Source organism: Wyeomyia smithii, chromosome 1 (genome assembly GCF_029784165.1).
Source record: "Wyeomyia smithii strain HCP4-BCI-WySm-NY-G18 chromosome 1, ASM2978416v1, whole genome shotgun sequence".
NCBI lineage: Eukaryota > Metazoa > Arthropoda > Insecta > Diptera > Culicidae > Wyeomyia > Wyeomyia smithii.
The window spans coordinates 62681370-62707180 of NC_073694.1; the positions used below are offsets into that span (position 1 = coordinate 62681370).

The 25811-nt window shown below is 38.0% G+C and overlaps 1 protein-coding gene across 10 annotated transcripts in view; it reads left to right on the forward strand.

Moving 5' to 3' along the window:
• Window positions 1-1085: 1085 nt before the first annotated feature.
• Window positions 1086-25811, forward strand: part of LOC129726403 (uncharacterized) — a 513997-nt gene continuing 489271 nt past the window's right edge. The window contains exons 1-3 of one of the 10 annotated variants that reach the window (XM_055683068.1): window positions 1097-1495; window positions 1719-2440; window positions 2504-2994. In XM_055683068.1, coding sequence (XP_055539043.1) covers window positions 2934-2994 — 61 coding nt within the window. In that variant the 5' untranslated portion in view covers window positions 1097-1495; window positions 1719-2440; window positions 2504-2933. Of the gene's footprint in view, window positions 1496-1718; window positions 2995-25811 lie in introns of all 10 variants that reach the window. The other 9 variants (XM_055683051.1, XM_055683104.1, XM_055683076.1 and 6 more) reach the window with 9 other exon arrangements.

Genomic DNA, 25811 nt, shown 5'->3' on the forward strand with positions numbered 1-25811 from the left:
ATATCGTTTTTTGCAGTCAAACGTAAAATTTACAGAAAGAAATATGAATTTCAAAAGTAAAACCAGAATTTGAAGTGAGATGAATGTTTTTCATCTTTAGTACAAAGTGAAAATTTTCCAACGATTTTCACATCTGTCTCAATTTGAAAAGTTATTCTTGAGGAAAATTTAATAGATGATAGAAGTTTTTAATGTATTCAAGATATCAGCATATTGTTAACCCAATTTAAAGAGATAAAAATTCTACTAGCTTTTCAAGCTGAAAATGTTTGATTAAGCAAAACAGCCCCCTACTCGTTATCATTGGTGAAGTAGGAATACCCACACCGTCATCAATGTATATTTTACGGTTAATAAATAAATAATCGTGTAAGTACTTCCCTGAAGTGTTAACCCATTTTCGCCACAAGCATCCTTATAATAATGAAAATGTAAAAAATTTAAGCGAATATCTGGCACTTGACAAATGAAAAGACCACGTGGTTAATGTCGCAAGGAGGAGGGGGAGGGGTTGGTCAAAAGACCACGTAAGACCACGGGGGGTATAAAAAGTGATCAAAATATGACCACGTGGTTTAGGAACGGCCCCAAAGATAATTTTTTTGCTCCACTTGCCCCTACTTTTTCCATCGAATTTTCCTAGCAAAAATCAAAACCATTCTTCATCGCACAGCTATGCAATTTTCACACTCATAATCGAAGCAATCCGTGGCTGAACTCCTGTTGCTACCCGTTCGGGTTCACCATCGTTCATCATTTCATCCTGTCGCTCGTAGCAGCTGATGCGCCACCCTCTCTCTTTTTGCTAGCAAGCATGGCACGGACGTCTGCTTGTTGCTATCGAATGGTGAATGTTTTTCCAACCTGCTGTGGCCCCAATTATGGCTCTGTTGCTTTCGGCACTCACTCTCGCATGTCCTTCCAACGAAAGAGCCAAGTTTGTTGTTGTTTTGGTTTTAACCTTCCAGTGGGAGTGGGAAGCAGGATCGGAGAGAGAAAGAGAGACCTTGTACGATTCACTGTGTGCAGCAACAGCTTCTTGCTTGGGAAGGTCCACCAGCAGCTCGGTTAGCCAGTGCTCGCCAGTCAGGGCGAAACCGTGGAAAGCAACGTGAGCAAAATTTCTTCCACTGGAGACGAAAATCCGGAACCGCGAACCACCCGTCACTGTGTTGCAGCAAACCATCCGAAGGGGGTGAGAACGAACATAGAACGCAGTTGCGGAAAGCCGGAAGTGGGCCAGTTGCCCGTGTGTGTTTGCTGTTCGGGAATTTGTGTGCATTTTGCAACCCCTCACCCACTTCCGTTAGGGCTGAGTACGGAGGTGAACAGCAGTGAAGTGAAGTGTGCACAGTGAGTGTGAAGGTGGTTTCGGCAGTAATCTATAGTTTCCATCGGATTCGATCCGCTGGAGGCTCTCTCTCTATCTCTCTCGCTTTCGCTTTCTCTCTGGAAGGAAGTGACCGCGGAAGTGCGTGGAAGGGGTTTGTGTCAGGTGTGAAGATTAACCTCCGCACCCTCGCCCGGTCGCTGATGTTAGCTTCCGCTGCCATCGGGTCTCTGTTGATGGTTCCACTAGGGTGGTCATGAATCAATGGCAGTGAATTCGACGCCTCGCAGGTGTAGAATGTGAAGCCCCACTAGGAAGCGCCAGTCAGTGATAGTTTTTCGCTCGGGCAGACGTTCCAGCTAATTGCGATTTTCTCTCCCACATTCAGGGGCGAGTGCGACGATCCGGGAAAACCGGGATTTTGCGAAGAGTCGTCTAATATTTCTAGTGGCTGTGCGGTGTGGACTGTACCAGTCCTCGAAGTTGACCTACGCGAAGTGCGCTCGCGAGTGTGTGGTTAACAGTGTATCTGTGTGTGCATGTGTTTGTATGTGTGTGTGTTTTGGGTTGGCCTGTGTTAGTGATTGTGTCCGGTTGCAGGAAAGAGTCACCGCAGGTGAAGTGGAGTAGCGGCTGAAGATCTTGGTGATTCCGTCGCAGAGGAGTGCGGGGAAAATTTACGGCTCGGATTATTAATGAAGGATGATGAAAAAAGTGTAAAACGTTTGCGGAATAAATTTTACTCTCGAGCGTTGGCAGTAGATAAAAAGCATTTTTTTCGCCACCGCCGGCTTGCGGTGGTTTGGTCGTAGCGAAATAAAGTGTGGTGACACAGACAGTAAATATTTGGGCTATGTGGAGCCGAGTGTTCGTTCGGCGGTCGGATAAAATCGGAGTCAGAGTGATCAGCGCATAAATCAGCAGCTGTGGAAGAGAGAGGTGCTAACGTCCCAATTTCTTCAGAGTGCACTGTAAAAAAAGAGTGTTCTATTGTTCTACTGGGAAAGTGAAAAGTGCACTTTCTAAAACAAAAGAAAAGTTTGTTTTCGGTTCTGCAAGAATAGTGCTCTATTGCCCTGTAGTGCGATTTACTTCGTTTAGTATATTTTGGTAAAAAGCATTAATAGCATCAAAACAACAAACCGGGCTTAATTGTTCCTTTTTGTTACAAAGTGTCGCAGCCGCACCGAATGGAATCATAATCCAACGAAACGAGGAAATCCGGGCAAAACGACGATCATTAGCAGTCGAAACGCGCACAGAACAACCCTCCCTACCCAACCAATTCGTATCATCACCCACACGCCAGAACCATCCACCGAACCCGGGACAGACCGCCATTAGGAAGTCAACTCGCGTGCCATTTGCTATTTCTTAAAACCTACTCTCTTATCTGGCTCGCTCCGTGACAAAATACCTACACGCAAAAGTACGGAATAGCGGAATAGGGTGAAAAATAAATAGAACAAAAATAAATATAAAACAGCGGCAGCACAATCCGTTTCGAAAGCACCGTTTAACGTACGCTTAGGTCCTCGGTCCTGTAGAATTTTTTTTCTCCCGCAAAAGGTAACCTCACCGCAGATATACTGTCACCAGGATAATGGATAAAATTTGGATAACTTTCCTGCTGTTGATCGTCGCAATCATCCACGTGCGAACAAGTGAGTACTGCAGCAAATCTTTTTTATTCCCTCCGAGCTTAGCAAAAAGGCCGAATTCTATATTGGTGTGATCAGGCGGAGCCGCTATGGTTATTACCGCCATCGTTGTATCTTTTATTCTCTTTTTTTCCCATCCGTTTCCAAATCCACCCAGGCTTTATGCCGAAGAATGGAAAACAGATTTGACAAATCCGGTTTGTTTTATGAGAGCTGCGAAATGGGCAATGATTCGCAAATCACGCTCTCGAGCCGAGATTTGGTATGCTAGAGTAATGAATCATTTCGCAGCGTCGCTTTTATGAGTCTGTTGAATGTAATTTTGATGGGGAAAACAGGGAGATTATAAAAGAATGCATACCGTGTGGCATTGCTTTGCGGTGAAATTGGAAGCAGCTGCTGTGAATTTTGATAAATTCGGCGTGTGGATCGACTTGGCGAAGGCGAAGGCCGACGTTTTCAACTTTGATTCTAGTCGATTGTGGTGAATAAAATTTCTTTCAATGTTATAAAAGTTTGGCAGTTTATCGGAGTTTATAATAAAAAGCTGATTGCAATTTTGTTTCGTTCTCAAATAACGTCTTCTCTCCCCTTCCCTCCTTCTTCTACGTTGTAAGTTATGATCTTTTAGTTAGTTCCATTCCCGTCTCCTCCTGCATCTACTTAGTTTTTTACTTTGTTGAAAATAGATTTTTCTCTATACATTTTCTATTCTGGTCATCATTTTTTTTACTTACCAGTTGTAACACAACTTCAATTGAAATATCTCAAGAACGCATGCTTTTTTCCTGTAGGAGACTAAACCACTGATACCATTGATAGCAGATCATACATTATTGTTACTTTTTCAAATTAAAATTAGATCATTGGGAAACCTATTTTTTTAGGATGTTTATTCCCTAATTGTTCTTTAAGAATATTGCAATAGGTACAAATTTACAAGTTAAAAAGGAGAACATCTTTGCTTCCCCAACGTTTGTGATTTTACGTTGATTTTGACTTGTTATAAAAATATTGTGTTTCACAGAGTTATGTTCATCTCTTACAACTTGCTACTGCCTCTTTTCGAATTTTACATGGAATGTTTTAGGTTTACCTTCACAAAAAAGTGTTTTAATTCTGCGTAAATGGCAACATGTGCAGAAACAGGCTCTAAAAAATTCCAGAAAATTGTTGGTAATAATTTCAGTTTTCTTGCTAAAAAATGTAATACCAAAAACAAAATCAACGATATTATTTTCATAAAAATTATTATTTTTTCGGAAATTTGGTCCTAAACTAAAAAAACAACCCCATCTCTTTTATAACGCAGGCAATAAGTTTCGATCGGGTTTGTAGTTCTCAAGTTATAATATTTTCAGCTAATTAATTTTCAAATAAGTCAGTTTTGAAATAGTGTTCGAATTTCTTATTTTGTGCTGTGAATGTGCGTTGTTCCTTAAAATTTGAGAACAGGTAGCGTCATACGGCAGATTGAAAGCTACGTGTACCAAAATGTGTAGATTTTACCTTTGTTATACTGAACAAAGGTTATAAAATCGGTCGAAAAACGCAAAATAGATCCAAGGTCCGGAGGGCCGAACCGTATATACCATTCGACTCAGCTCGACGAACTGAGCAATGTCTGTTCGTGTGTATGTGTGTGTGTATGAATGTTGTCTCTATGTATGTGCCGCAAAATACTAACGCACCTTTCTTACAGAACGGAATATCCGATTTTGATGATCTTATACGCAAACGAAAGCTACTGTGCTACCCCAGAATGGAGTGGATTTTTGATTGATGGCTTAGATTTTAAGATATTGATCAAAGAGTATTCTTGCTATAAGACATTTAACTTTTAAGATAAAATAAATGTCACGGAGGGCCATGTTTTGTACAACAATCGACTCCGATCAACAAACTGAACAATTTCTGTATGTATGTGTATGTGTGCCTGTACGTATGTATGTGTAAATATGTTGTTTATGTATAGTATTCCAAAATTGAATTGAAAAAAAAAAACAAAAAAACACTTTATTTATTTATTTAATGTTCGCAGGTTTAACAGAGAGCCCCAGAGTTCTTTGGAAATCACACCGAGCAAGATTTTGTTTTATTGGAAGCTTGAGCTTTGGAATATTGACCTAAGTATATTTTAGACATGGGTTATTTTACTTTTAGGATAATTTCTCTCTCTCTCTCTTTCTTTCTCTCTCTCCCTTTCTCTCTCTCTATCTCTCTCTATTTTTTATTCGTATTGCTATTCATTTCTCGAAGAAAAATAACGATCATCGACAACCTTGCATAATTTTTAAGCCCTTCGTTGTGCGGCTCAATTGTTGTAAATAAATGAACCTTTTGCTTTTAATAACTTTTTCTGAACAATTTTAAATATATTTTAGAGAAAGCTGCAATGCCTACTTAGCTCCTGTTCTCGCATGCGAAGCTTCCGTTCTCACTTCCTTTGAAACATAAGGTAATCGCTCCATTATTCAGCTCAACAACTAGGTGCACCTATTTTCATCTTATTTTTCTCATTTGTCCAATTCACCGTCAAATTTCTACAAATTTTGAAAGTAACTTTCTTTGCTCCTCGACCTTGTCAAGTGGTTGAAAGTCTTACGTTGAAAATATGGTTAAATTTGACGATAAATTGATCAAAAAGGCGTGATGAGATGAATATAGGTACTGAGATGAATATAGGAGCGATTACCCTATATTAAATTGTACGTAGAACCCAGATTTGCGAAGAAAGAGAAGCATTTACAGCATTCTGAAATCAAGCATTGTGGCAAAATCTAACCTCACAGCATGCAAATGTAACACAATTAGCGATCCGGATATTTCAGAAAGCTTTACCAAAGATGTATGATATGATACACTGCACAACGGTCCAGAAACCGAATTTAGGGGAAATTTGGGTCTAGAGCTCTATAGCAACATTTTAGAGAAAAACTTTCTTCTACAAAGTTATTACATATGATAAAGCGCGCATTGAAAAATTATCAAAAATTAGGGTGACCAACATTTGCGATGCAATCAAGTATCTAACTTTTCTATCTTTGTAGATAGAAGAAAAATTTGTTCTACAATGTTATAGATCTACTAATTTTAGGTAACTTTGTTAAATAAAGTTTTTCTCTATCTTTGAAAACAACCGATTTATATAGAAAAAACATATTTTACGCTCTAACTTTATTATTTCAAGTTTCATCTCAAAACTGTCTTTGAACGACTTTTAAAGTTTTTTAAGAGAATCAATTTGCAATGCTGACATCGTAAATATATCAATTTTACTCGAAGTTATTAATATTTTTCATCAAAAAATATGCGTTTTTCATTTGTATGTCATTCATTTGGGGCAAACATGAAAAATATCTCTTGGTCTCATTTTGAAGGCCATACTTGGCTCTATAAATGGAGGAACTTTTAGAGACATGTTATTTTTTAAATTTGAGTAAATGCAATTTAAAAAAAGACGAAAATTTCAATAATTTTATACATTATGCATATAAAAGCACCCAGATTTATTTTTTGGTATTTTTTCTTATAACTAGACGTAATTACCTTCAATTTGACTCAAAAAGATCGAAAATCGATCAACTGGTTCAAAAGTTAGGAATTTTTTTAAATAAAATACATCGAATATAGCCGTTTTTTATGGTCACTCTGTTTTGGAGCTGGTCCCCTTAACAACCCAACGAAACAATACGGGTTTGATTATTTTCAACATAGATGCATCCCTGCGATTTTGAGCACAATTGAAGCACTTTGCGTGACCAACTTCGAAATAGGGTGACCATAAAAAACGACTGTGTTCGATGTATTTAATTTAAAAAAAAATTGTAACTTTTGAACCAGTTGATCGATTTTTGATCTTTTTGGGTCAAATTGAAGGTAATTACGTCTAATTATAAGAAAAAATACCAAAAAATAAATCTGGGTGCTTTTATATGCATAATGTATAAAATCATTGAAATTTTCGGCTTGTTTTTAAATTGATTTTACTCAAATTCAAAAAATAACATATCTCTAAAAGTTCCTCCATTTATAGAGTCAAGTATGCCTTTCAAAATGAGACCAAGAGTTATTTTTTTTGTGTTGGCCCCAAAATGAATGACATACAAATGAAAAACGCCTATTTTTTGATGAAAAATATTAATAACTTTGAGTAAAATTGATATATTTACGATGTCAGCATTGCAAATTGATTCTCTTAAAAAACTTTAAAAGTCGTTCAAAGACAGTTTTGAGATGAAACTTGAAATAATAAAGTTAGAGCGTAAAATATGTTTTTTTCTATATAAATCGGTTGTTTTCAAAGATAGAGAAAAACTTTATTTGATAAAGTTACTTGAAATTAATAGAGCTATAACATTGTAGAACAAATTTTTCTTCTATCTACAAAGATAAAAAAGTTAGATACTTGATTGCATCGAAAATGTTGGTCACCCTTATTTTTGATAATTTTTCAATGAGCGCTTTATCATATGTAACAACTTTGTAGAAGAAAGTTTTTCTCTAAAATGTTCCTATAGAGCTCTAGACCAAAATTTCCTCCTAAGTTTGGTTTCTGGACCATTGTGCACTGTGCTTATGTAAGATATAAATATTGCTTTCTCATTTCGAATTCAGTGCAATCAGAGTATCCATCCAAATTCTCTTACTTCTTGTTACCGTAGCAAGTTTCATGAAGTCCCTGTTTCGGATTTCACCTTACAGCTTAGGCCTTTAAAAAGATTAAAATTAGACTACACTCTTAAAAGTCAATATTTTTGAATGTTGCGAAGAACCTCCATTCTTTAAATTGTATTGACAACGTTCATCAGTAGATGAATTTCAATGAAACATGATTCAAAAAACGTTTATATAATTGAGCAATTCTCGCTGAAAACAAGCTACTAGGTGCACAAGGTCTTTCGAATTTAATATAAATTCACATAGTTGTTAGAAATAGAGAAAAATAGATAATGCCAATTTTGTTTGATCGAATTTGATGACCCCTCGGTCGCCAAGGGGTGAAATATTTTCTAAAAAAGTTGAAATTCTAGCAATTCTTGATGTTTTGTTTGAGCTATATCTCTGAAATTCGTTATGAAACCTACTACAAGTAGCACTTTTCTGTAAAGAGGAACGACAGGGCTTTCATTTGAAGCGATCAGAATTTTGGGCCGCCATCTTGAATTTTGCCGCTATTTTGGATTATATCAGGAAAATGCAATTTTGACCCTGTTCGCAACTACCGATTTTCAATCTGAGACAAGCATTGAAAAGCTAAGAAAAAATTCTTCAAGATGTAATTGTGTTCAAGATGTAGTTGAGTGAGCATCAGTGTTAACCCACCAATTGAACCAATTTTCCGAACGAATTTTAGAAAGCATTCAGTGTATTCCTGTATATTTCTGAACTATAATTTCTTGAGATTTGTAGAAGTTTGCTGCAATCCGTGATAAATATACGATACTGGTTCATAATTCTAGGTCCTACGATTTATAAAAACTAAACCATTATGGTATTCAAACTTGGTTTATAGGGAATTAAAAACAAATAGAACTGCATTGAATAAACATACATATTCGCAGTTCTAGTATGAAATCTGTATTATTTTTATCTATCACCGTTTCCCCCAGCTCGATTATTTCAAAAATTTTCAAGTTTCTTCTAGCCAGCATTCAAAAAATTGGTTTGTGATCGAAAAATTATCACTCATATACATACTCTAGTGATAATATTCAGAATATTTGTGGAAACCACATCAGAATTTGATTTTATCTATTCTTTCTTTCGTGTCGTGTTCAACCTCTGGAATACTATCTTTTAAATTCATTTAATTTATTACTGAAATCAGACTTCTTAAGTCGATATACGTTTTGGGTTTACTGGCATAATAAGTATATAGTAATAGATAGTATAATAAAGGTTTCTGCACCTCTAGGTGGATTAATTTAGGTTTTGATAATAGAAAACCAATTCAGAAAATAATATTTTACTACATGTCACATGTTTCTATCATCTTTGGCGTTACGCGTGTTCGAGTGTCTAAACTCAGTAGTCGGCATCTATTAGAGTACGGAGGCAAGTTGTCGGGGTTTTCCATAGTAAGTTCCGCAGTGCCAATCGGATGAACCGTTTTTGACCCGTTCAATCCTAAAGTTTCGCGTGACCTGATAGGGGTTCCATACAATACTAGCATTTTCTAAAATCGGTCGTACAATTGCACTGTACAGTGCCAACAATGCGGGTCAGAAAAGTCCTTAGACATCTGGATACAAAGCTCTTGTTGCTTTAGAAACCAACCCTGAGCGGTACAAATCTAATGTCATTTTCGAGTCCAACAGGATCCCTAAGTCAGTTACTTCGATTATTCTAGTGAGCGCGATGCCGTCAATACAATAATCATGCATAATTGGTTGTGATTTACGATGGAACCAGATGACTTGACATTTTTCCATGCTAACAACCAATTTATTTTTATCCAATCAACTAATCAACAAACAAAATTGGAAAGGTTTGTAAACGGCAACAATCCTCCTGCGTTTGTATAGCAGTATATAACTTCAAATCGTCAGCATACACCGATTTTAAACAACCTCTATTTAAAATCAAAGCAGTGTCACTGAAGAATAGAGTGAATAGTAGCGGACCAAGATTACTTCCTTGTGGAACGCCGGAATTGTTTGTAAATGCTCTCGATACGCAACCATTAATCCGCATCCGATTCGTTAAGCATGATACTAACCAGGACACCAATTGAGTAGAAATCTCAAGCCAAGACAGCTTGTTATGCAGTATTGGATGGTCAATTTTGTCGAAAGCTGCCTTTAAGTTTGTATATATAGCAACGACTTGCGCTTATTTCTCCATATTTGTTATACTTTCTGACGTAAAATGCATCAAATTCGTTGTAACCGATCTACCAGGCCTAAAGCCGTGTAAGACTATGAGACCGTCACAAATTTTGATGCACTAGAAATTTAAATTATTGTCTTTATTATGTCAATTTGACGTAGTATAACGTCTCTCAGAAAGTTCGGCCAAATAGAAGTGTAAAATGAAAATATAAAAGCGAAAAGAGTTTACTCATCGATTGCTCAGAGTTACTAAGATGATACGACCCAACAAATCTGAAGATTATTCCACTAGAGCTGCTATTCTAGATATAGAAAAAGCATTATTTGGGATGAAGGTTTGATTGCGATATTACTAACATATAGTTCATCAATTTTTCTAATCAAAATTTCAAAAAAATATCTTAGTGATCGAATTCTGCAGGCAGTCTACCGGAATTCAACATCTGATAGATTTCCAAACAGAGCAGGTGTGCTTCAAGGTTCAGTATTACATAATTACTTCAGATATACCTGATTTACCTCCAGGATGCACAAAGTCACTGTTCTGCGATGACACTACCATTTCCGTAATACGAAAAATTTCTCCGCGTCATTTGCCGACGGTTGCAGAAAATTTCAGATATATTTTTTCTATTTGCAAAAATGGAAAGTTTTCCCAAATGCTTTCAAAACTGAATTGAAAATATTTCCTCATCGGCTTTGTGCTTCTTTCCTCATAGCAAATAATAATCACGTTATCAAGAAGGATGGAATTATTTTAAACTGGTCTGACAAGGTTAAGTACTTGCGACAATTTATTTATAAAAAAATTATTTTCAAAGAGCACATTGAGAGTATACAAGGCAAGTGCATTAAATATACGAGATGTTTATATTCTCTAATTAATAGAAATCCCTAACTTTGTTTGAAGAATAAACTTTTGATCTACAAACAAATTTTTAGAATAGCAATGTCTAATGCAGTACCGATCTGGTCATGTTGTTGTTCAACAAGGAAAAAAAGGCTTCAAAGGATTTTGGTTTGGTGCATTCGAATCACATAAATTTACTGGTGTTGAACCATTAGAAGCTATGTCAAAAAAATACCTATTTTCGTTGAAAATCGTTACAATCCTCAATTGAAACCCCCTTGATTGAAAAAAAAATGAGCTAAAATAGAGAAAAATACGTCCAGTTTCAAATATTACTAATCAAATTGCAATTTCCGCATTTGTGTAGATGCATATATAATTTTCCAATCGATTGCTGCAAGAACGAAGGAAATCCATTGAAAACTAACCGACTTAAATTTTTAATGGATTTTTTTTATCTTGCAGCAAATTATTTGGAAATTACATATGTATCTGCTTAAATGAAGGAAATTGCAATTTAATTATTCGAACTATTGTACTATTGAAAGCCGTCAAGCCTTTTTGAAGCGCAGATTTCGACCTCTGATTGGTCGCTTAATGCTTGCTTTCCCTAGCACGGTCAACAGAATTGAATTTCTAGTACACCAATCATTTTACTGGTATATGGCCACTAGGACGGTCCTCATTGAGTAGCAGCGAGTTGCAGCAGTAGCGGCAGCATCAACAGTAGGTTCATCGACCGGCACTTCAATAGAAAGCTACCCTCTTTTGGCAGCACACAAACGTTTTGTTATGCTGGCTTTCAAAATATGTGGGTCGTCAAATTTTCACTATGAGCTTTCCACTGTGTTAACAGAAGTATGCTTTATTCCCACCGTCGAAGATAGCGACGGAGATGTGATCAGCACCATATCCGCTATTAAATTGAACAAAATGACCTTTTGAGGACAAATTAAATACTCAATTGAAGAGTTGATATTTTCTGGTACCAGCAGTGATAAATACAGAGGGTTGGCCGGCACTTTCTCGAGTAAAAAGTTCAACCATGTTCTGGCAACACACAAACGGTTTTGGAATGCTGGCTACGTAGAACTATGCACATTATTAACAAATGCATTGTTTAGATTGATTCATTAATGAGTCATAAAATTTACTATTGCTTGCTCAAATCAAGAATCTCTGTATTGAATAAACACAATACAATATTTTGCTCGTTTTGTGCCGTGCTGGAGTACGAAATATATGGCTGTAATCGTGGTTGAGGAAAACTTCATACCTAACAACCTATTTGTTCTGGCCACACTGGTCATGTTTCTGCCGCGTCGCTACATGTTTAGTGGAATAAGCCAGAAATATCAGAAGGTGAAGGAGTTGAAATGACAGAAGGATAGTTTTAGAGCATAGAAGCATAGAAAGTTGCAAACAAATAGATATTTTAAAAAGCAGGAAGGTAAAAGAGATTCTGGCGTGGTTTAAGATAGAATTTACGGGAAATTAGTAGCAAATTTGAGAGTTAAAGTAAAGTTCGGAAAGATAGACTGCCGCTCATAGCAAGTCCGTCCCATTTGCTTTTTGGTGCTGACGAGAAAACAGCAATTAAAAATCGTAACACTTTAAGTGCAATTTTGCACTTAAATGCTTTTTCAATCAAGACCAGCAACAGAATTTAGTACTGCAATGACAATCTAACACTTTTGCATCATAAAACTTGCATAAACACCGAAATTTGAATAAAATTTGTTGAAAATAATAAGCTGGGACTCACATGCGATTACTTCCACGGTACGTAGCCAGAATGATAGCAAGTCAGTCCCATAGCCAGCTACGACCGGTGATGAAAAACAAACTGCTGCAAATCGATGGCGGTGCTATAGCTTGCGTTTGGAATGAATCCATCGCTGGTCAATTCATAAATGACCTTTCTCGTACTTCATTAAACAAGTTTTTTGTGAGAAGCATAACACAATGTACCAACTGCGCCGCTCAAAATAAAATAAGATTTCGTTTTTACATTTGATACTACTGATGAATTCAAAATCAGTTTAGGTGTAGGAACTTGTTCAAATTTTCTCTAAGAGCGGTCACACGTTCGTGACGGCGGACAGCTTCCACGTAGCAGTGGAAGCAAATATGAAAGAACACCCATAGCTTAGGAAAATGTTTGCTCCGTTAAAAACAGCTAAGTAGTGTACCGAAGTATTTGGTATAACTGACAATTTCTTCAAAACGAAATTCACGACAATAATTGAAAAATTCTTAACCACATCTTTACATAAAATACGAAATGTAGTATTTAGTAAAGAATGCTTTCACTAACAATACAGTGACACTCCTAAAGCGTTCACTGTCAACAAACAACAGCTGAAGGAAGCTACTGGTAGAAACTTTGTTTTGAAGAAAACATTGTACTATCAGCTAGAGCCACACGTTGTAAAACGCGTAAAATTCAATCACACCTCCTATCGAATATCACTTGGTACATCCAATTCCAAACCTGAAGACCATAAGTTGTGGTAAATATCACATTTTTCATAATCATTATTTGCTGTGGGGTTAAATTACGAAGGTTTTTTTTCAATGGGACCGACTTGTGATCACTTTTGCTATGGGACAAACCGACTTGCTATTTTTTTCATAGTTCCTCGGAACGAAGTATTCAAAAATATTTGTTCTATCGAAAGTAGATATAAAAAGCAATTGATTCCATAAATAAACTCAAAATTGATAAAAATGCAATTGGGACGGACTTGCCATGAGCGGCAGCAGATCAGTTGGAAGTGAAAAAGAGTGTTGCAGTAAGCGAATATAGATGGGAGAAGTGATACCGATATTTAATGGTATATTTTAATTACAGTCGGTGGCGATTATTCAGGCAGTTTACTTACTTTACTTTTACTTTTATGGTGACAGATCTTTAAGATCCTATGCCGAATCCAGAATACGTCTCCACAAAACTCGGTCTTGGGCTGCTGCTCTCCAGTCTCCCGCTGCTCTGGCATCTTCGTCGATAGCACACATCCAGCGCGTGCGCGGTCTGCCTCGAAGTCGTCGGCCTCTATCCGGTTCTCTACTAAATATTATTTTTGCCGGTCGCTCATCCGCCGTTCGTGCTACATGGCCAGCCCACTGTAACCTGCCGTGTTTCATCAGCTTGACAATATCAGCGTGTTTGTATACTTCGTACTGCTCGTGATTCATGCGCCTGCGCCACACCCTGTTCTCTAGTTTGCCTCCGAGTATTGATCGCAGGATTCTATGCTCGAAGACCCCAAGCGCTCGTCGATCGGCCTCCTTCCACGTCCACGATTCATGTCCGTAGAGCGCGACCGGGAGGATCAGAGTCCTATAGAGCGCAAATTTCGTACGGATCTGTAGGCTACGCAATCCGTAATAAGCCCTATTCGCCGCCGCAATCCGCCTCTTCACTTCGCGGCTCACCTCGTTGTCACATATCACGAGAGTACCAAGATATATAAATTCGTCGACCACTTCGAAAGTATCCCCATCCATCTCCACCGAAGCACCAACACCCGTAGAACTACCACGCTCTCTGCCAGCCACCATGTACTTCGTTTTGGCAGTGTTTATGGTGAGTCCAATTCTCGCAGCTTCCCTTTTGAGAGCCGTAAAGGCCTCCTCAACTGCTCTACGGTTAACACCAAATATATCAAAGTCGTCCGCAAAGCCCAGAAGCATGTGAGACTTAGTGATGATGGTGCCGCTCCTCTGCACACCTGCCCTTCGTATCGCACCTTCCAAAGCTATGTTGAACAGCAAGATCGAGAGCCCGTCACCTTGCTTCAGACCATCCAACGTCACAAACACGTCCGAAAACTCGCCCGCTGTCCTGACGCATGATGTGAAACCGTCGAACGTCGCACGTATCAGTTTAATCAGTTTAGTTGGGAAACCATGTTCTAGCATTATTTGCCACAGCTCGTTGCGTTTCACTGTATCGTACGCCGCTCGAAAGTCTATTAACAAATGGTGTGTCTGCAGGTTGTGTTCTCGAAACTTGTCGAGGATCTGTCTCAAGGTGAACATCTGGTCCGTTGTAGATCGCCCCACTCGAAAACCGCATAGGTATTCTCCAACAAAGGCTTCCTGCAACGGCCTCAGTCGCTGGAACAGGATACGGGAGAGAATTTTGTAAGCGGAATTGAGGAGGGTTATGCCTCGATAATTACTACACTTGAGTCTATGTCCCTTCTTGTAGATAGGGCATATGAGCCCTTCCAACCAGTCCGTAGGTAGTTGTTCCTCAGACCATACCCTTAGGATAATCTGGTGAATTGCACTACACAGCCGCTCGCTCCCAACTTTGAAAAGCTCGACCGGTAAGCCGTCTTTCCCAGCGGCTTTGTTGTTTTTAGCTAAAAAAAATTCAGGCAGTTTATGGTTGGGGAAATCGCATGCAAGGAAAAACTAGATTTGTGAGCTAAATATGTTTATTTTAGTTCATAGATTAAATAAAACCTATTTTTAGTTGAAGCTGTTTAAAGTAAAACTGCTGTACGGAACTGTTTTTCTTGTCTTGGCAAAGAACGTGAGGCATAATGTGAAGAATGTGGGGCATAATGGATACGAGGCATACTGCCACAGAGCATAACGGACGCGAGGCCGAATGGACGTAAGGCCAAATGGACGTGAGGCCGAATGGACGCGAGGCCGCATGGACGCGAGGCCGAATACGATGTTGTATGATCGCATGAGATCCAATTATCGTGTCTATGTTTTCCGGATTTGCAACATCCATATGATATCAGAATGTCTAATAAAAATATATTGCACGTTTGATGATTGACAAAAAGCGTCATTCAATGAATTGTATATTAAACTCAGATATTTTTTACTCTACATATCGTCAGTTGAATTCAATACTGGCACAACTCAAAACTCATAGTTTCGAGAAAAACATTTTTGAAAATTTGCGTCGAAAATTTCTTTTTTCATTTTCGTGATAAATTCTAATTTTAGGACTTCTCATTTTTATTTAACTTGTTTGGGTCTATCACGTGCATGTAATGAGCAGATTAAAAGAATTGTAACCTCATTTTTCTGTCTTTTTAGGGATATTTTAGATTTGTGCAATAAAGGCACATCTATTTATATTTCTGGAAATATTGTGAATTTTAAAACGGGTCGGCCGAAGGTCGCGAGTGTATTGTTCTCCAAATGACACTCTAGAGCGAAATACATGAAATATTGAAAGAGGGCTGTGATGATACTTCTGGTTGCCGGAATACATCCTAAAATGGCCAAAATTTGCCCAATCCGGGTATTTCGATGGCGAAGATGCCGACTTTCAGTTTCTGGAAAACAACTTAAGATGACCAAATATCATCCATTATGAGTATTGCGGAAACGTTACACCCAGAAGCCAGGAATCAACTTAGGACGCCATTTTAAAATTTCTAGATACATAGTTGCTTCCAATTTCTGGAAAACAACCTCAAAGGGACAAACATTACCCAATATTTTTCAGGAACATTATCCCGGGCTCGCAAGCCGGTAGTAAACTCCATATTTCGATTTGAAACCCGATTTTGCAGCTTCCGGTTTCTGGGAAAAATCCCTAAATTGTCAAATACAATACAATGAAGGTATAGCCACTCTTTGTGTACTAGAATATTGATGTTATCACTTTTCTACTTTTAATTAGCCAGTGATCGTCAGGAGAAGGTCAATATGCTTACTTTCATTATGTGATTTCACATTTTTATGAACAACGGACAAATCTACAAACCTATTACAATGAAATTCAAGAGCAACCTATGGGGCTACTATACCTTTCATTTGACACTGATTTTGTGAAAATCGGTTCAGCCATCTCTGAGAAAAATGAGTGAGTTTAAATAACCTCAGGATAACTTTCCTTTACATAACTTTTGAACCATATGTTCAATCATTACGAAATTCAAAAGTTAAGGGTTTTAGAGAAAGCTTAATCATTTGAAACCAGTTTTATTAAAATCGGTTATGTGGTTTCTGAGATGTTGATGTTTCGTGATTTTTACATTTTAATACATAACCTCAAAACTAACAATCCAATTACAATGAAATTCAATAGCAACCTTTGGCGCAACTAGACCTTTCATTTGCAATTAACTTCATAGAAATCGGTCCAGCCATCTCTGAGAAAAGTGGGTAAGAAAAAAAAGTTGCACATACACACACAAACACACACACACATACACACATACATACATACATACAGAAAATGCTCAGTTCGTCGAAAGGGGTTGAGTGGTATATGACATTCGGTCATTGGAACCACTTTCATACCTTTGGTTTTTCCAGTGATTGCTGTATAGTGATTGCTGTATTGCTAGGAGAAAGGCAAAAACAAAAATTTCTGAACAACTCAAGAACTAATCAAGTTAGTGGAACCAAATCTAGCATGTAACGGTTTTTGGAGCAAGGAATATTTTTATGATGGTTCGACACACTTCTCTCTTCTGGAAGGGAGTGCTTCTGTACAAATCAAATACTTATTTCTGCATAGCTCGTAAACTAATCAAGCAAATGAAACCAAATTCATCATTGGGGAATTTTCGGAATAGAAATGTTTCTATGGTGGCTTGACACCCCTCCATAATCTTGAAGGGTCTCCCTTGCAAATGAATCAAATATTTAAACCACTTTTCCGGAAAACAGCGTAAAATAATCAAGATGATGCACAGCAGCCAAATATCGACTACAGATGCTATTTTTAAATCCAAAAGATGGAAATTTATGGTTTTTAAAAAATAGCCGAAAATGGCCGGATGACACCCAATATCGGTATTTCAAAATCCAGAATAATGCCAAGACTCCATTTGCCATTTCGAAATCCAAGATGGCGACCTCCGGTTTCTGATAAACAGCCGAAAGTATCAAAATATTACCTAATTTCCGGAATCGTAATGATGCACAGAAGCCAAAAATTCTTTGGAATCAGTTTGGAATCTAAGATAACGTCGTCCGGTTTAAAGAGAAACAGTTTTAAATTACTGATTTCCACCTCATTTGGGTATTTTCAGAACCAGCATGCTTTACAGAAATAAAAAATCGACCGTATCGGAACTCGACCTTCTGATTATTATACACAGACTTCGCAGCCAACTGTTAAGTGTACAGGACAATTGCGGGGCTAGCGCTACGATCCTAATGACACTAACAGTCTCTCCCGAGCCGAGACTCGAACCTACAACGACTGGCTTGTTAGGCCAGCATCGTACCTCGAGACTAGTTGGGAGAGCTGGGAGAAACGGACTTCATATATCACTAAAAATGGCAACTTACGGCTACTGCGAACAACCGTAAATGGCAGAAATTTGGAAAGGGCATCTGGAGTTATTTTCCGGTCATATTGGGAAGTATAAAGCCGTTTTTAGTAGTTGCCATTTTGGAATAAAAATGATGTTTTGGGTATTCTGGGTCAATCTGGGGATTATCCCGATGTCGGAAACACCCATATTGGATGGTATTCGGCCATCTTGGGTTCTTTTCTAGGAACCGGGAGTCGCCATTAGGTTGTTTTATGGTCTCAGGATATCACCATGGTCCTGAAAATACCCATATGATGATATATGATGATATTTAACCTTGTTTTAATTAATTGTTTCTACAGCCACTAGAAGTCCTAGTAGAATGTGTTCCGGAGGGACCATTTTTAGGTGAATTAAAAAAGTTTTCTCGTAGCGTAACTGGTTAAACGTGCGAAATATCAAATTATAAATTGTTTATTGTACTGTCAGAAAAAATTATACCAGCTTTGCATTTGTTTGCGGTTCTGACGCATTTCTGTTCTTTCCTACGAATATCCTCCATCTCGGTTTGAACACCACACTATTGGTCAACCTGAGTGGTTATTTTATTGATCTCTTTGTTTCCGCAGCTCTACATTTTCTAGCCACTTTTTTTACCTTTTCGATTCCATTTTTTTTTTCGTAACCAGAACCTAGGTTTTCTGTTTGCAGCTACGAAGCTTTTCCCAGATCACGAATTTCAAAGCAAATTTTTCAACGGAAACATACTTTACCGAGTGGTAGCCGTATCGAATTTTATGCCTGAAGGCATTCTTCGTACTTCATCAGCAAAATTCCTGAGAACTATTTCCTGAAAGCTCTTCGAAGTAACAATAATGGTTACAAAATAATTTGCTTCAACAATCACAAGTTTTTGCCTGCCAGCAATGTGTGTGAACTCCAAGTGTCTTTAAATTCAACCAATCACAGTAGAACTATGAAAAATAAATGAAAAATCTATACGCATCGGGAAAGACAGTGAAATGCGTTGGAGAGAAAATTACCGGGTCTTTGCTTTGACTAAGCCTTGCATAGTCGATTAGTCAGCAGAAATTAAAGTATCTCAGAGGAAACGGCAGCTCCGAAGAACAATCATTTGTTTTACAAATCGCCCTGTTACAGCGTACCTACTCTTCTTTATTGCTGAGCAGCAATAATTATAATAAGCGTCCAATTTTCGTAGTGTGCAGCGAGGGGATCCTGGTCACGGAACCGGTATGTTCTGCGAAGTCAGGAATGCTCGCTTTATTCATTAATTGTAGCGCTAAAATAACTCAAGCTTTATTAATGTCCAGTGCCACAGTAGCACAGACCGAATTTTATTGGTAGCCTTCTTGATAATTTTGTGATAGCTGAAATAATGTTTCCTCTGCATGTTACTTAAGGTCTAATTTAACACGGAATGCCACGGGGCACACGATTAAAGCTCTGCATTTAGTTGAGAAGTCATTGACCCTCTAGTGCCCAGTGCCGCCTTTATACACGTTCCAGTTGAACATTTGAAAAGCTTCAATAAATAATTGAAAAAATGTTAATAAAGATTCATAGAGATTTTACCGAGGTACGTCTGAAAAATAGCTTGGGCACTAGACAATGAAACAATCACAATCCTCTGATGGTTAGAGTCTTACTAGTTCTTAGCATCAACTTTGTGAAAAAACTCTGCTCACTGTTAATTATAATAATAACAATCGAACTGTAATTAAATACTAGATTCAAAATGTAAAAAGAGTTTTTCCGGCTTTTATTCTGCCACTCGATTTTTATTTTTCGGCTGCTAAAATTTCCTTTGCCAAAAATACTGTTCGGGAGAAAGATTCGGAACTTACTGCCTTTTTGAACATTTCTAAAAAAATGTTTTCCGAGATTCAATCGTTTTAAAGTAATGACAAATTGTTAACAACGAGAAACAAGTACGAAATTTGATTTGCATTTACATTATCATATTTATGAAGAAAGTGGTTAAAAGAAACTTAAATTTGTAAAATTTAATTACTTTTGAAAAACCTGTTGAATTCCACATTTAAATAGTTGAAGAAAAACTCTTTATGTGTCGGCTTTATTTTCGAGAAAAAAATCATTTTGTGATTTTAGTCATGATTTATCTTACACATAAATTTAGAGGAACCTAAACCAACCATGGGTCACCATTTTCTGTGTTTGATGGAGGCGCATTGTTGCACACAGTATGAATCTAAAAGCTAATGGTATTATCGAGCAAATTCGTAGTTTGCAGACTCAAACAATGAAACACTGAACTTTAACTCAAAACAAACACGTAATGAACTAGTAATGTCGAAATCTGCAAATTATCTTCTACCACTCACTACAATGTTCCAAACTTAAGTGGGTCAATAGGTAGTATCCAACAGAAACTCAAACACCGCATCGCACTGAGTAAATCCCCGCAGGGTTAAATGTTTAATTGCACCTAATTCGTTTAACCAAGAGATTTTGAACCTGGCCAACCCATTCTCGCCACTTTAAACAACTGCTAGCTTCACCCATCTGCTGTCCGACGTCGACAGACTCAACTGCCGATGGCGGGCGTCGCAGCTCGCAGCACCCAGTTGACTTTTCCTCTCATTGCGGACACACTCCACCGAATGATAGCGTTACGATTCAACACTAGACGACTGCTCCAGCTGCTCCATACCAACCCAATGACAAGCTGTTGGAGATATTCTTTTGATACCGAGCCAACCTAGTCTCAAAGTGACTCTCGAAGCAGCTCCAGGACGTGCATTGACGAAAATAACTGTCGACTGTTCCGTTATGTGATTATGAAATTCCGTTGTTCGTTCTGAAGTTTGTTCGGACACAAAAACGAAACAATGGCTTAGTTCCATCGTTAAGGGAGGAGGGAGAAAAAATAATCTCACTGTTTTTATTTTCCCGTGCGCTCAGCTTGGTGTAATCCAACCAGCCAATTGGATTTCAGCTGTCGGGGTTAGGGAATAAACACAGAATTAAATTTTCATCGTGCGTTAGATTCGGAATATTCCATCAGCTGCCAGCGACGCGGTGTATTGAGGCTGTTGGCCCTGAAGGGGCTTGACCTTTTGTGTGAAATTTGTAGTAACTTCCCGTCGCAACGAGCGTCATTAATTATGGAAAACCTGCTTGGGCATGAAAGAGTGGGGGCATATCTTCGAACATATCAGCGGATGGTGCAGTGGTTGATTGTGACAATATAATTCGTTGCCAAGGTTGATTAATTGTGGCGCAAACTTCCGCCGTTGGAATAAAGCAGCAGAAGAAAGTAAAACGGAATGGGCCAACATAGGCATCCGTAAACGGCAGATGGCGGAAGGTAATCATCATTAGAAGTTTCCAAACTACAAATTATGAGTATTTAGGTCGATCGAAAAAACGATTTGAAACTCCGATTGACCGAGAGAAATTGAGGCGATGTTGAACACCATTTATAATATTGTCATGATTATTCAAGATATATCACATTTGGCCATTTAATTTTATATTCGTCTAGGGGCTTCACGAAGCTGCCAAAGTTCTCGATTTTGCAAATGAGTGTAATTTCCTCTAAATAGAATTTTCAAATCGTACCTTTTGAGTAAAACCATTTTAAAAAAAGGTTTCAAAGATTAGCTGTTTCTTTTTTTTCCTTTTTTTATTGAAAATTTCAAAACTTAAAATTTTGTATTCTATATATTTATGCACAATACAACACTAACATTTATAATTTCAACGAAATATTTGCAGTTATTCATCATTTCACTTTTTAGGTATTGATGAAGTGGGACGGAGAAATCCCCTTTGGTTCATTCTTAGTGAAACCTCCAAGCACCCGTAAAGACCTCGAATCTTTTAATTGAAAATATACAATTTATGAGTTAGGTTTAATAATAAATACAGTACTGGCTGTTCCTGTTCGTGATGGTTTGTTTATTTGGTGTGACATCTTCGGCAAAGTTTTAGATAATATTGTCTTCCTGAAAAAAATGTTTGAAAAAATGCGAAAAAATCAAAATTGATTATGTAAAAAACATTTTAAAAAAAAATCCATTTTTATAAATACTATAACAGATTAGCTAAACATTGATAGCTTTCCGATCATAGAGAAATGTAAAACAAAAAAGTAAAAAAAATCTATTAAAAAGAAATAAAATTGAAGCCCGAACGTTCGGTTTGATCCTTCCAGAAAAAATGTACACCGTGAGACAAAGAGATTATTTTTCGAATAAAAAAACACAAACATATAATTATAAATTAAATATTTTTAAAAAACTCCTCAATTACCAACAACGCTCAGCTTTGCGTTGTTGGTAATTGAGTTGAAAATGCATTTTTCTTGTATGAGTGTCACATTTTTATTTATTTTTTTTTTTTTGCTAATGAGAATGGAAATAAATCTATCTGCCCGCAGAAAAAAGTTCGTTGCACGTATCGGTAACGATCGTTTTTATAGTACTATTCACAATTCGAATTTGTGTTTATATCCATCACACTCGTTGGCCTTGTATTTTTTACATCTCAACTAAGATATCGTATTTTTCGAAAAAAAGTTTCACAGCAATAATGTATGATAGTGTTTCATGCAAGTATGTGGCAGGACTTTGTCAATCAAGAGTTCTGGTAACAATTCTACATAGCGACCGTGTCATTAAATTTTATCGTAAAGTACTAATCTCCAAAAGTGCTATTTCTATGGGACTTTTCACAATTTGTTAACTAACTAATCTGATCTCATAATAGATCCAACCATTCTGAACAAAGTGAGTAAGTCTACATGGAGAACTAATCTGTAGATTGAAGCTTTGTAAACTTAGTAAGCTTTGTGAATAGAAAAAAAGCCTCGAAAACGTGTTTCAGATTTTTTCATACACGAAACCTGGCACCAAAATTGTTTGAAAGCATTGGTCTATTTGTTAGCTGGCACTTAATTTTTGAATGAAACTTCAACATCTTTCACGCAGGATTTCCACGTCCAATTCATAGTGATTCGAAGATAGTTAAAATATACCTGGGTTATCGAGACAAGCTATAATACCTAGAGAAAATGTCTCGACTCTACCTGGAGCAGACTCTAGCGAGTTCCGGCTCCTCTAACATTGATTTAGAATTAAAAATTTACGTCATAGTTGATGCAAGTTATCTTCGTAAAATTATACACTCCCCTAGAATATTTTAAGTTATTTTCTCTACCTTTTATTACTTAAATACCTTTTATCACTTGAATAAATTGATATATCTTTGATCTTGAAAAGTTGAATGAATTTTCTTCAAGTACTTAGGTGTCACGATACACAATACAATATCACATGCTAGCCTATGGGACTAAAAGCGGTCTCGAACAACTAGATAAGTTGAGAGAACTCGTTATGGGTATTGTTTTTGGCACATTTCACAACGATATACCCTTTTTCCTGTGTGGAGTCATCACCCAGGTGTTTTCTGTACTCCGCATTTCATATTATTAGCAGTAACACTATTGAAATAAGTGATACCCTTATCATTCATAACAGTGCTTGTGTGTAATTTTTTTTTACCATTCCGTTTCAAGCTAACCACCTCCGTCCACATCCTAACAATATCGCCTAACTACAATACCTTGGAGAGAACTTTCATATGTTACTCACACCAGTTTTATTAAAATTATTTTATTATTTTTGTTATGGAGAGAGTCAACAGGGGTACTGTAGAGTCCAGATTGAAGAAGGGGACGTGGTGGGGAGCCTGAGAATAAACCCATGCTAAAAGTCCTTTGACAACCAAATGGCCTGATTCTACTAAGATTCGAACCCACGACCACCCGCTTACCAAAGCGGACTCTGTAACCTTGCGGCTACGGAGCTCCCAACGACATACCGTGCCCCAGTGTTGAGTCGAGATAATTTACAGTTCGAAAAGATCCTCGACCTGATCAGGATTCGAACCCGATATCACAACCCTGTGGGTGAGTTAGCCGATCGACATCGCCAACCACAGAGCCACGAAGACCCATGGGTCACAAGACCCCCGTGAAATTTGTTTACTAATTTTTTATTTTTTTTCTTCTTCTTTTTTGTGTTCTTTACTTTACCTTATTTTACCAGTCAGCATCAGGCCGAAGTGTCTCTCGCTGTTCGAAGAATTCGTCTTCATTCAATTCGGTCCATGGCTGCAGCTTATCAGCCATGTCGGTTGCGGAGGCCGTTTTTCAGTTGATCGAGCCACCTTGCTCGCTGCGCTACTCGTCGCACATAGGAGTAAATACGTTTAATACCTGATCATAAGTGAAAAATTCAAAGTAAATCAACTTTGTATTGTAGTGTTTCATTTTGAAGTGCGATGTATGCTTGATCACTTGACAGCTCATCAACATCCAAAAGTTATGTTTACGGTCTTAACGAGAGGTTTGAACCGACCGCAATTCCACAGTTTTTTGTGCATGATAATGACGCTTTGATACCGTGAGCTAAAATATAACGTTCCGAAGATAAACAAGTGATTTTAAAATTAAACAACGATGGAGATTGTTAAAGAATGTTAATCGAACAGAAATGTGTACTTAGCATATATGCTAGTCGCTCCAAATACCCAGGTGTATCCAAATCCAATCATTTGTTTTTATTATCACAATATGATACGTTTTCAGTGCAAAATTCTTTTAAAATAATTATGATCAGGTTTGATGTTCTAAGTGTTCCACTGTGCGTCGCCACGTTCCAGTCGGGTCGTTATCAAGAACCATTTTCATCGGGTTGTCGTCTGACATCCTAACGACATGCCCATCCCACCGTAGTCTACCGATTTTCACCGTTTAAACCACTCCCCAGCAGCTGATGCAACTCGAGGTTCATCCGCCTCCGCCATGATTCTTCTTTCATCTGCACTCCACCACAGATGGTACGCAACACCTTCCGTTCGAAAATCCCAAGGGCGCGGTGGTCCTCCACGAGAAGGGTCCAGGTTTCGTGGCCGTAGAAGACTACCGGTCTGATCAGTGTTTTGTAGATGGTTAACTTCGTGCGGTGGAGGATTTTATTTGAGCGGAGCTTCTATAGGAGTCATACGATTTTTCTGTCATAAAGCGCCGTCGAATTTCTCTGCTGGTGTTGTTGTCAGCAGTCACCCATGAGCCCAGGTACACGAACTCGTCTAGCACTTAGATTTAATGATCGCTAATATGAATTCTTGCTGGGAGGTTAATACTGTCTTCTATCGAACCTCTTCATTTCATGTATTTAGTCTTCGACGCGTTAATGGCCAGTTGCAATTAGTTTCAGTCTCCGTTATCTTCTCAAGGGTTCGTGCTACAATATCAATGTCATCGGCGAAGCCAAAGAGCTGAACAGATCTCTTAAATATCTTGCCACTCGTGTCGATGCTAGCTCTACGTATCATATCTTCTAAAGCGATGTTGAATATTAAGCACGATAATCCATCACCTTGCCATAACCCTCTTCGAGATTCGAAGGGACTCGAGAGTGTCCCCGAAACTTGAACTACACACGTCATCCGATTCAGCGTGAACTTGACCAATCGTCAGTTTATCTGGGAAACCTTAACCGTGCATAATCTGCCATAGCCTGATCTCGATCGATTGTGTCGTACGCCGGTTTAAAATCGATGAACAAATGTTGTGTGTTCTCATTCTATTCACGGCATTTCTGTAGGACCTGCCGTACCGCGAATAATTGGTCCTAGTGGCGCGGGCATCCATAAATCTCGCTTGATATTGCCCCACAAACTCCTTCACAAACGGTGATAGGGGACGGCACAGAACTTTAGAGAGTACCTTATAGGTGGAGTTCAGCAGCGTGATTGCACGGTAGTTGCAGCAATCCAACTTGTCGCCCTTTTTGTAGATTGGGCACACTGTACCCTTTATCCACTCATCCGGTA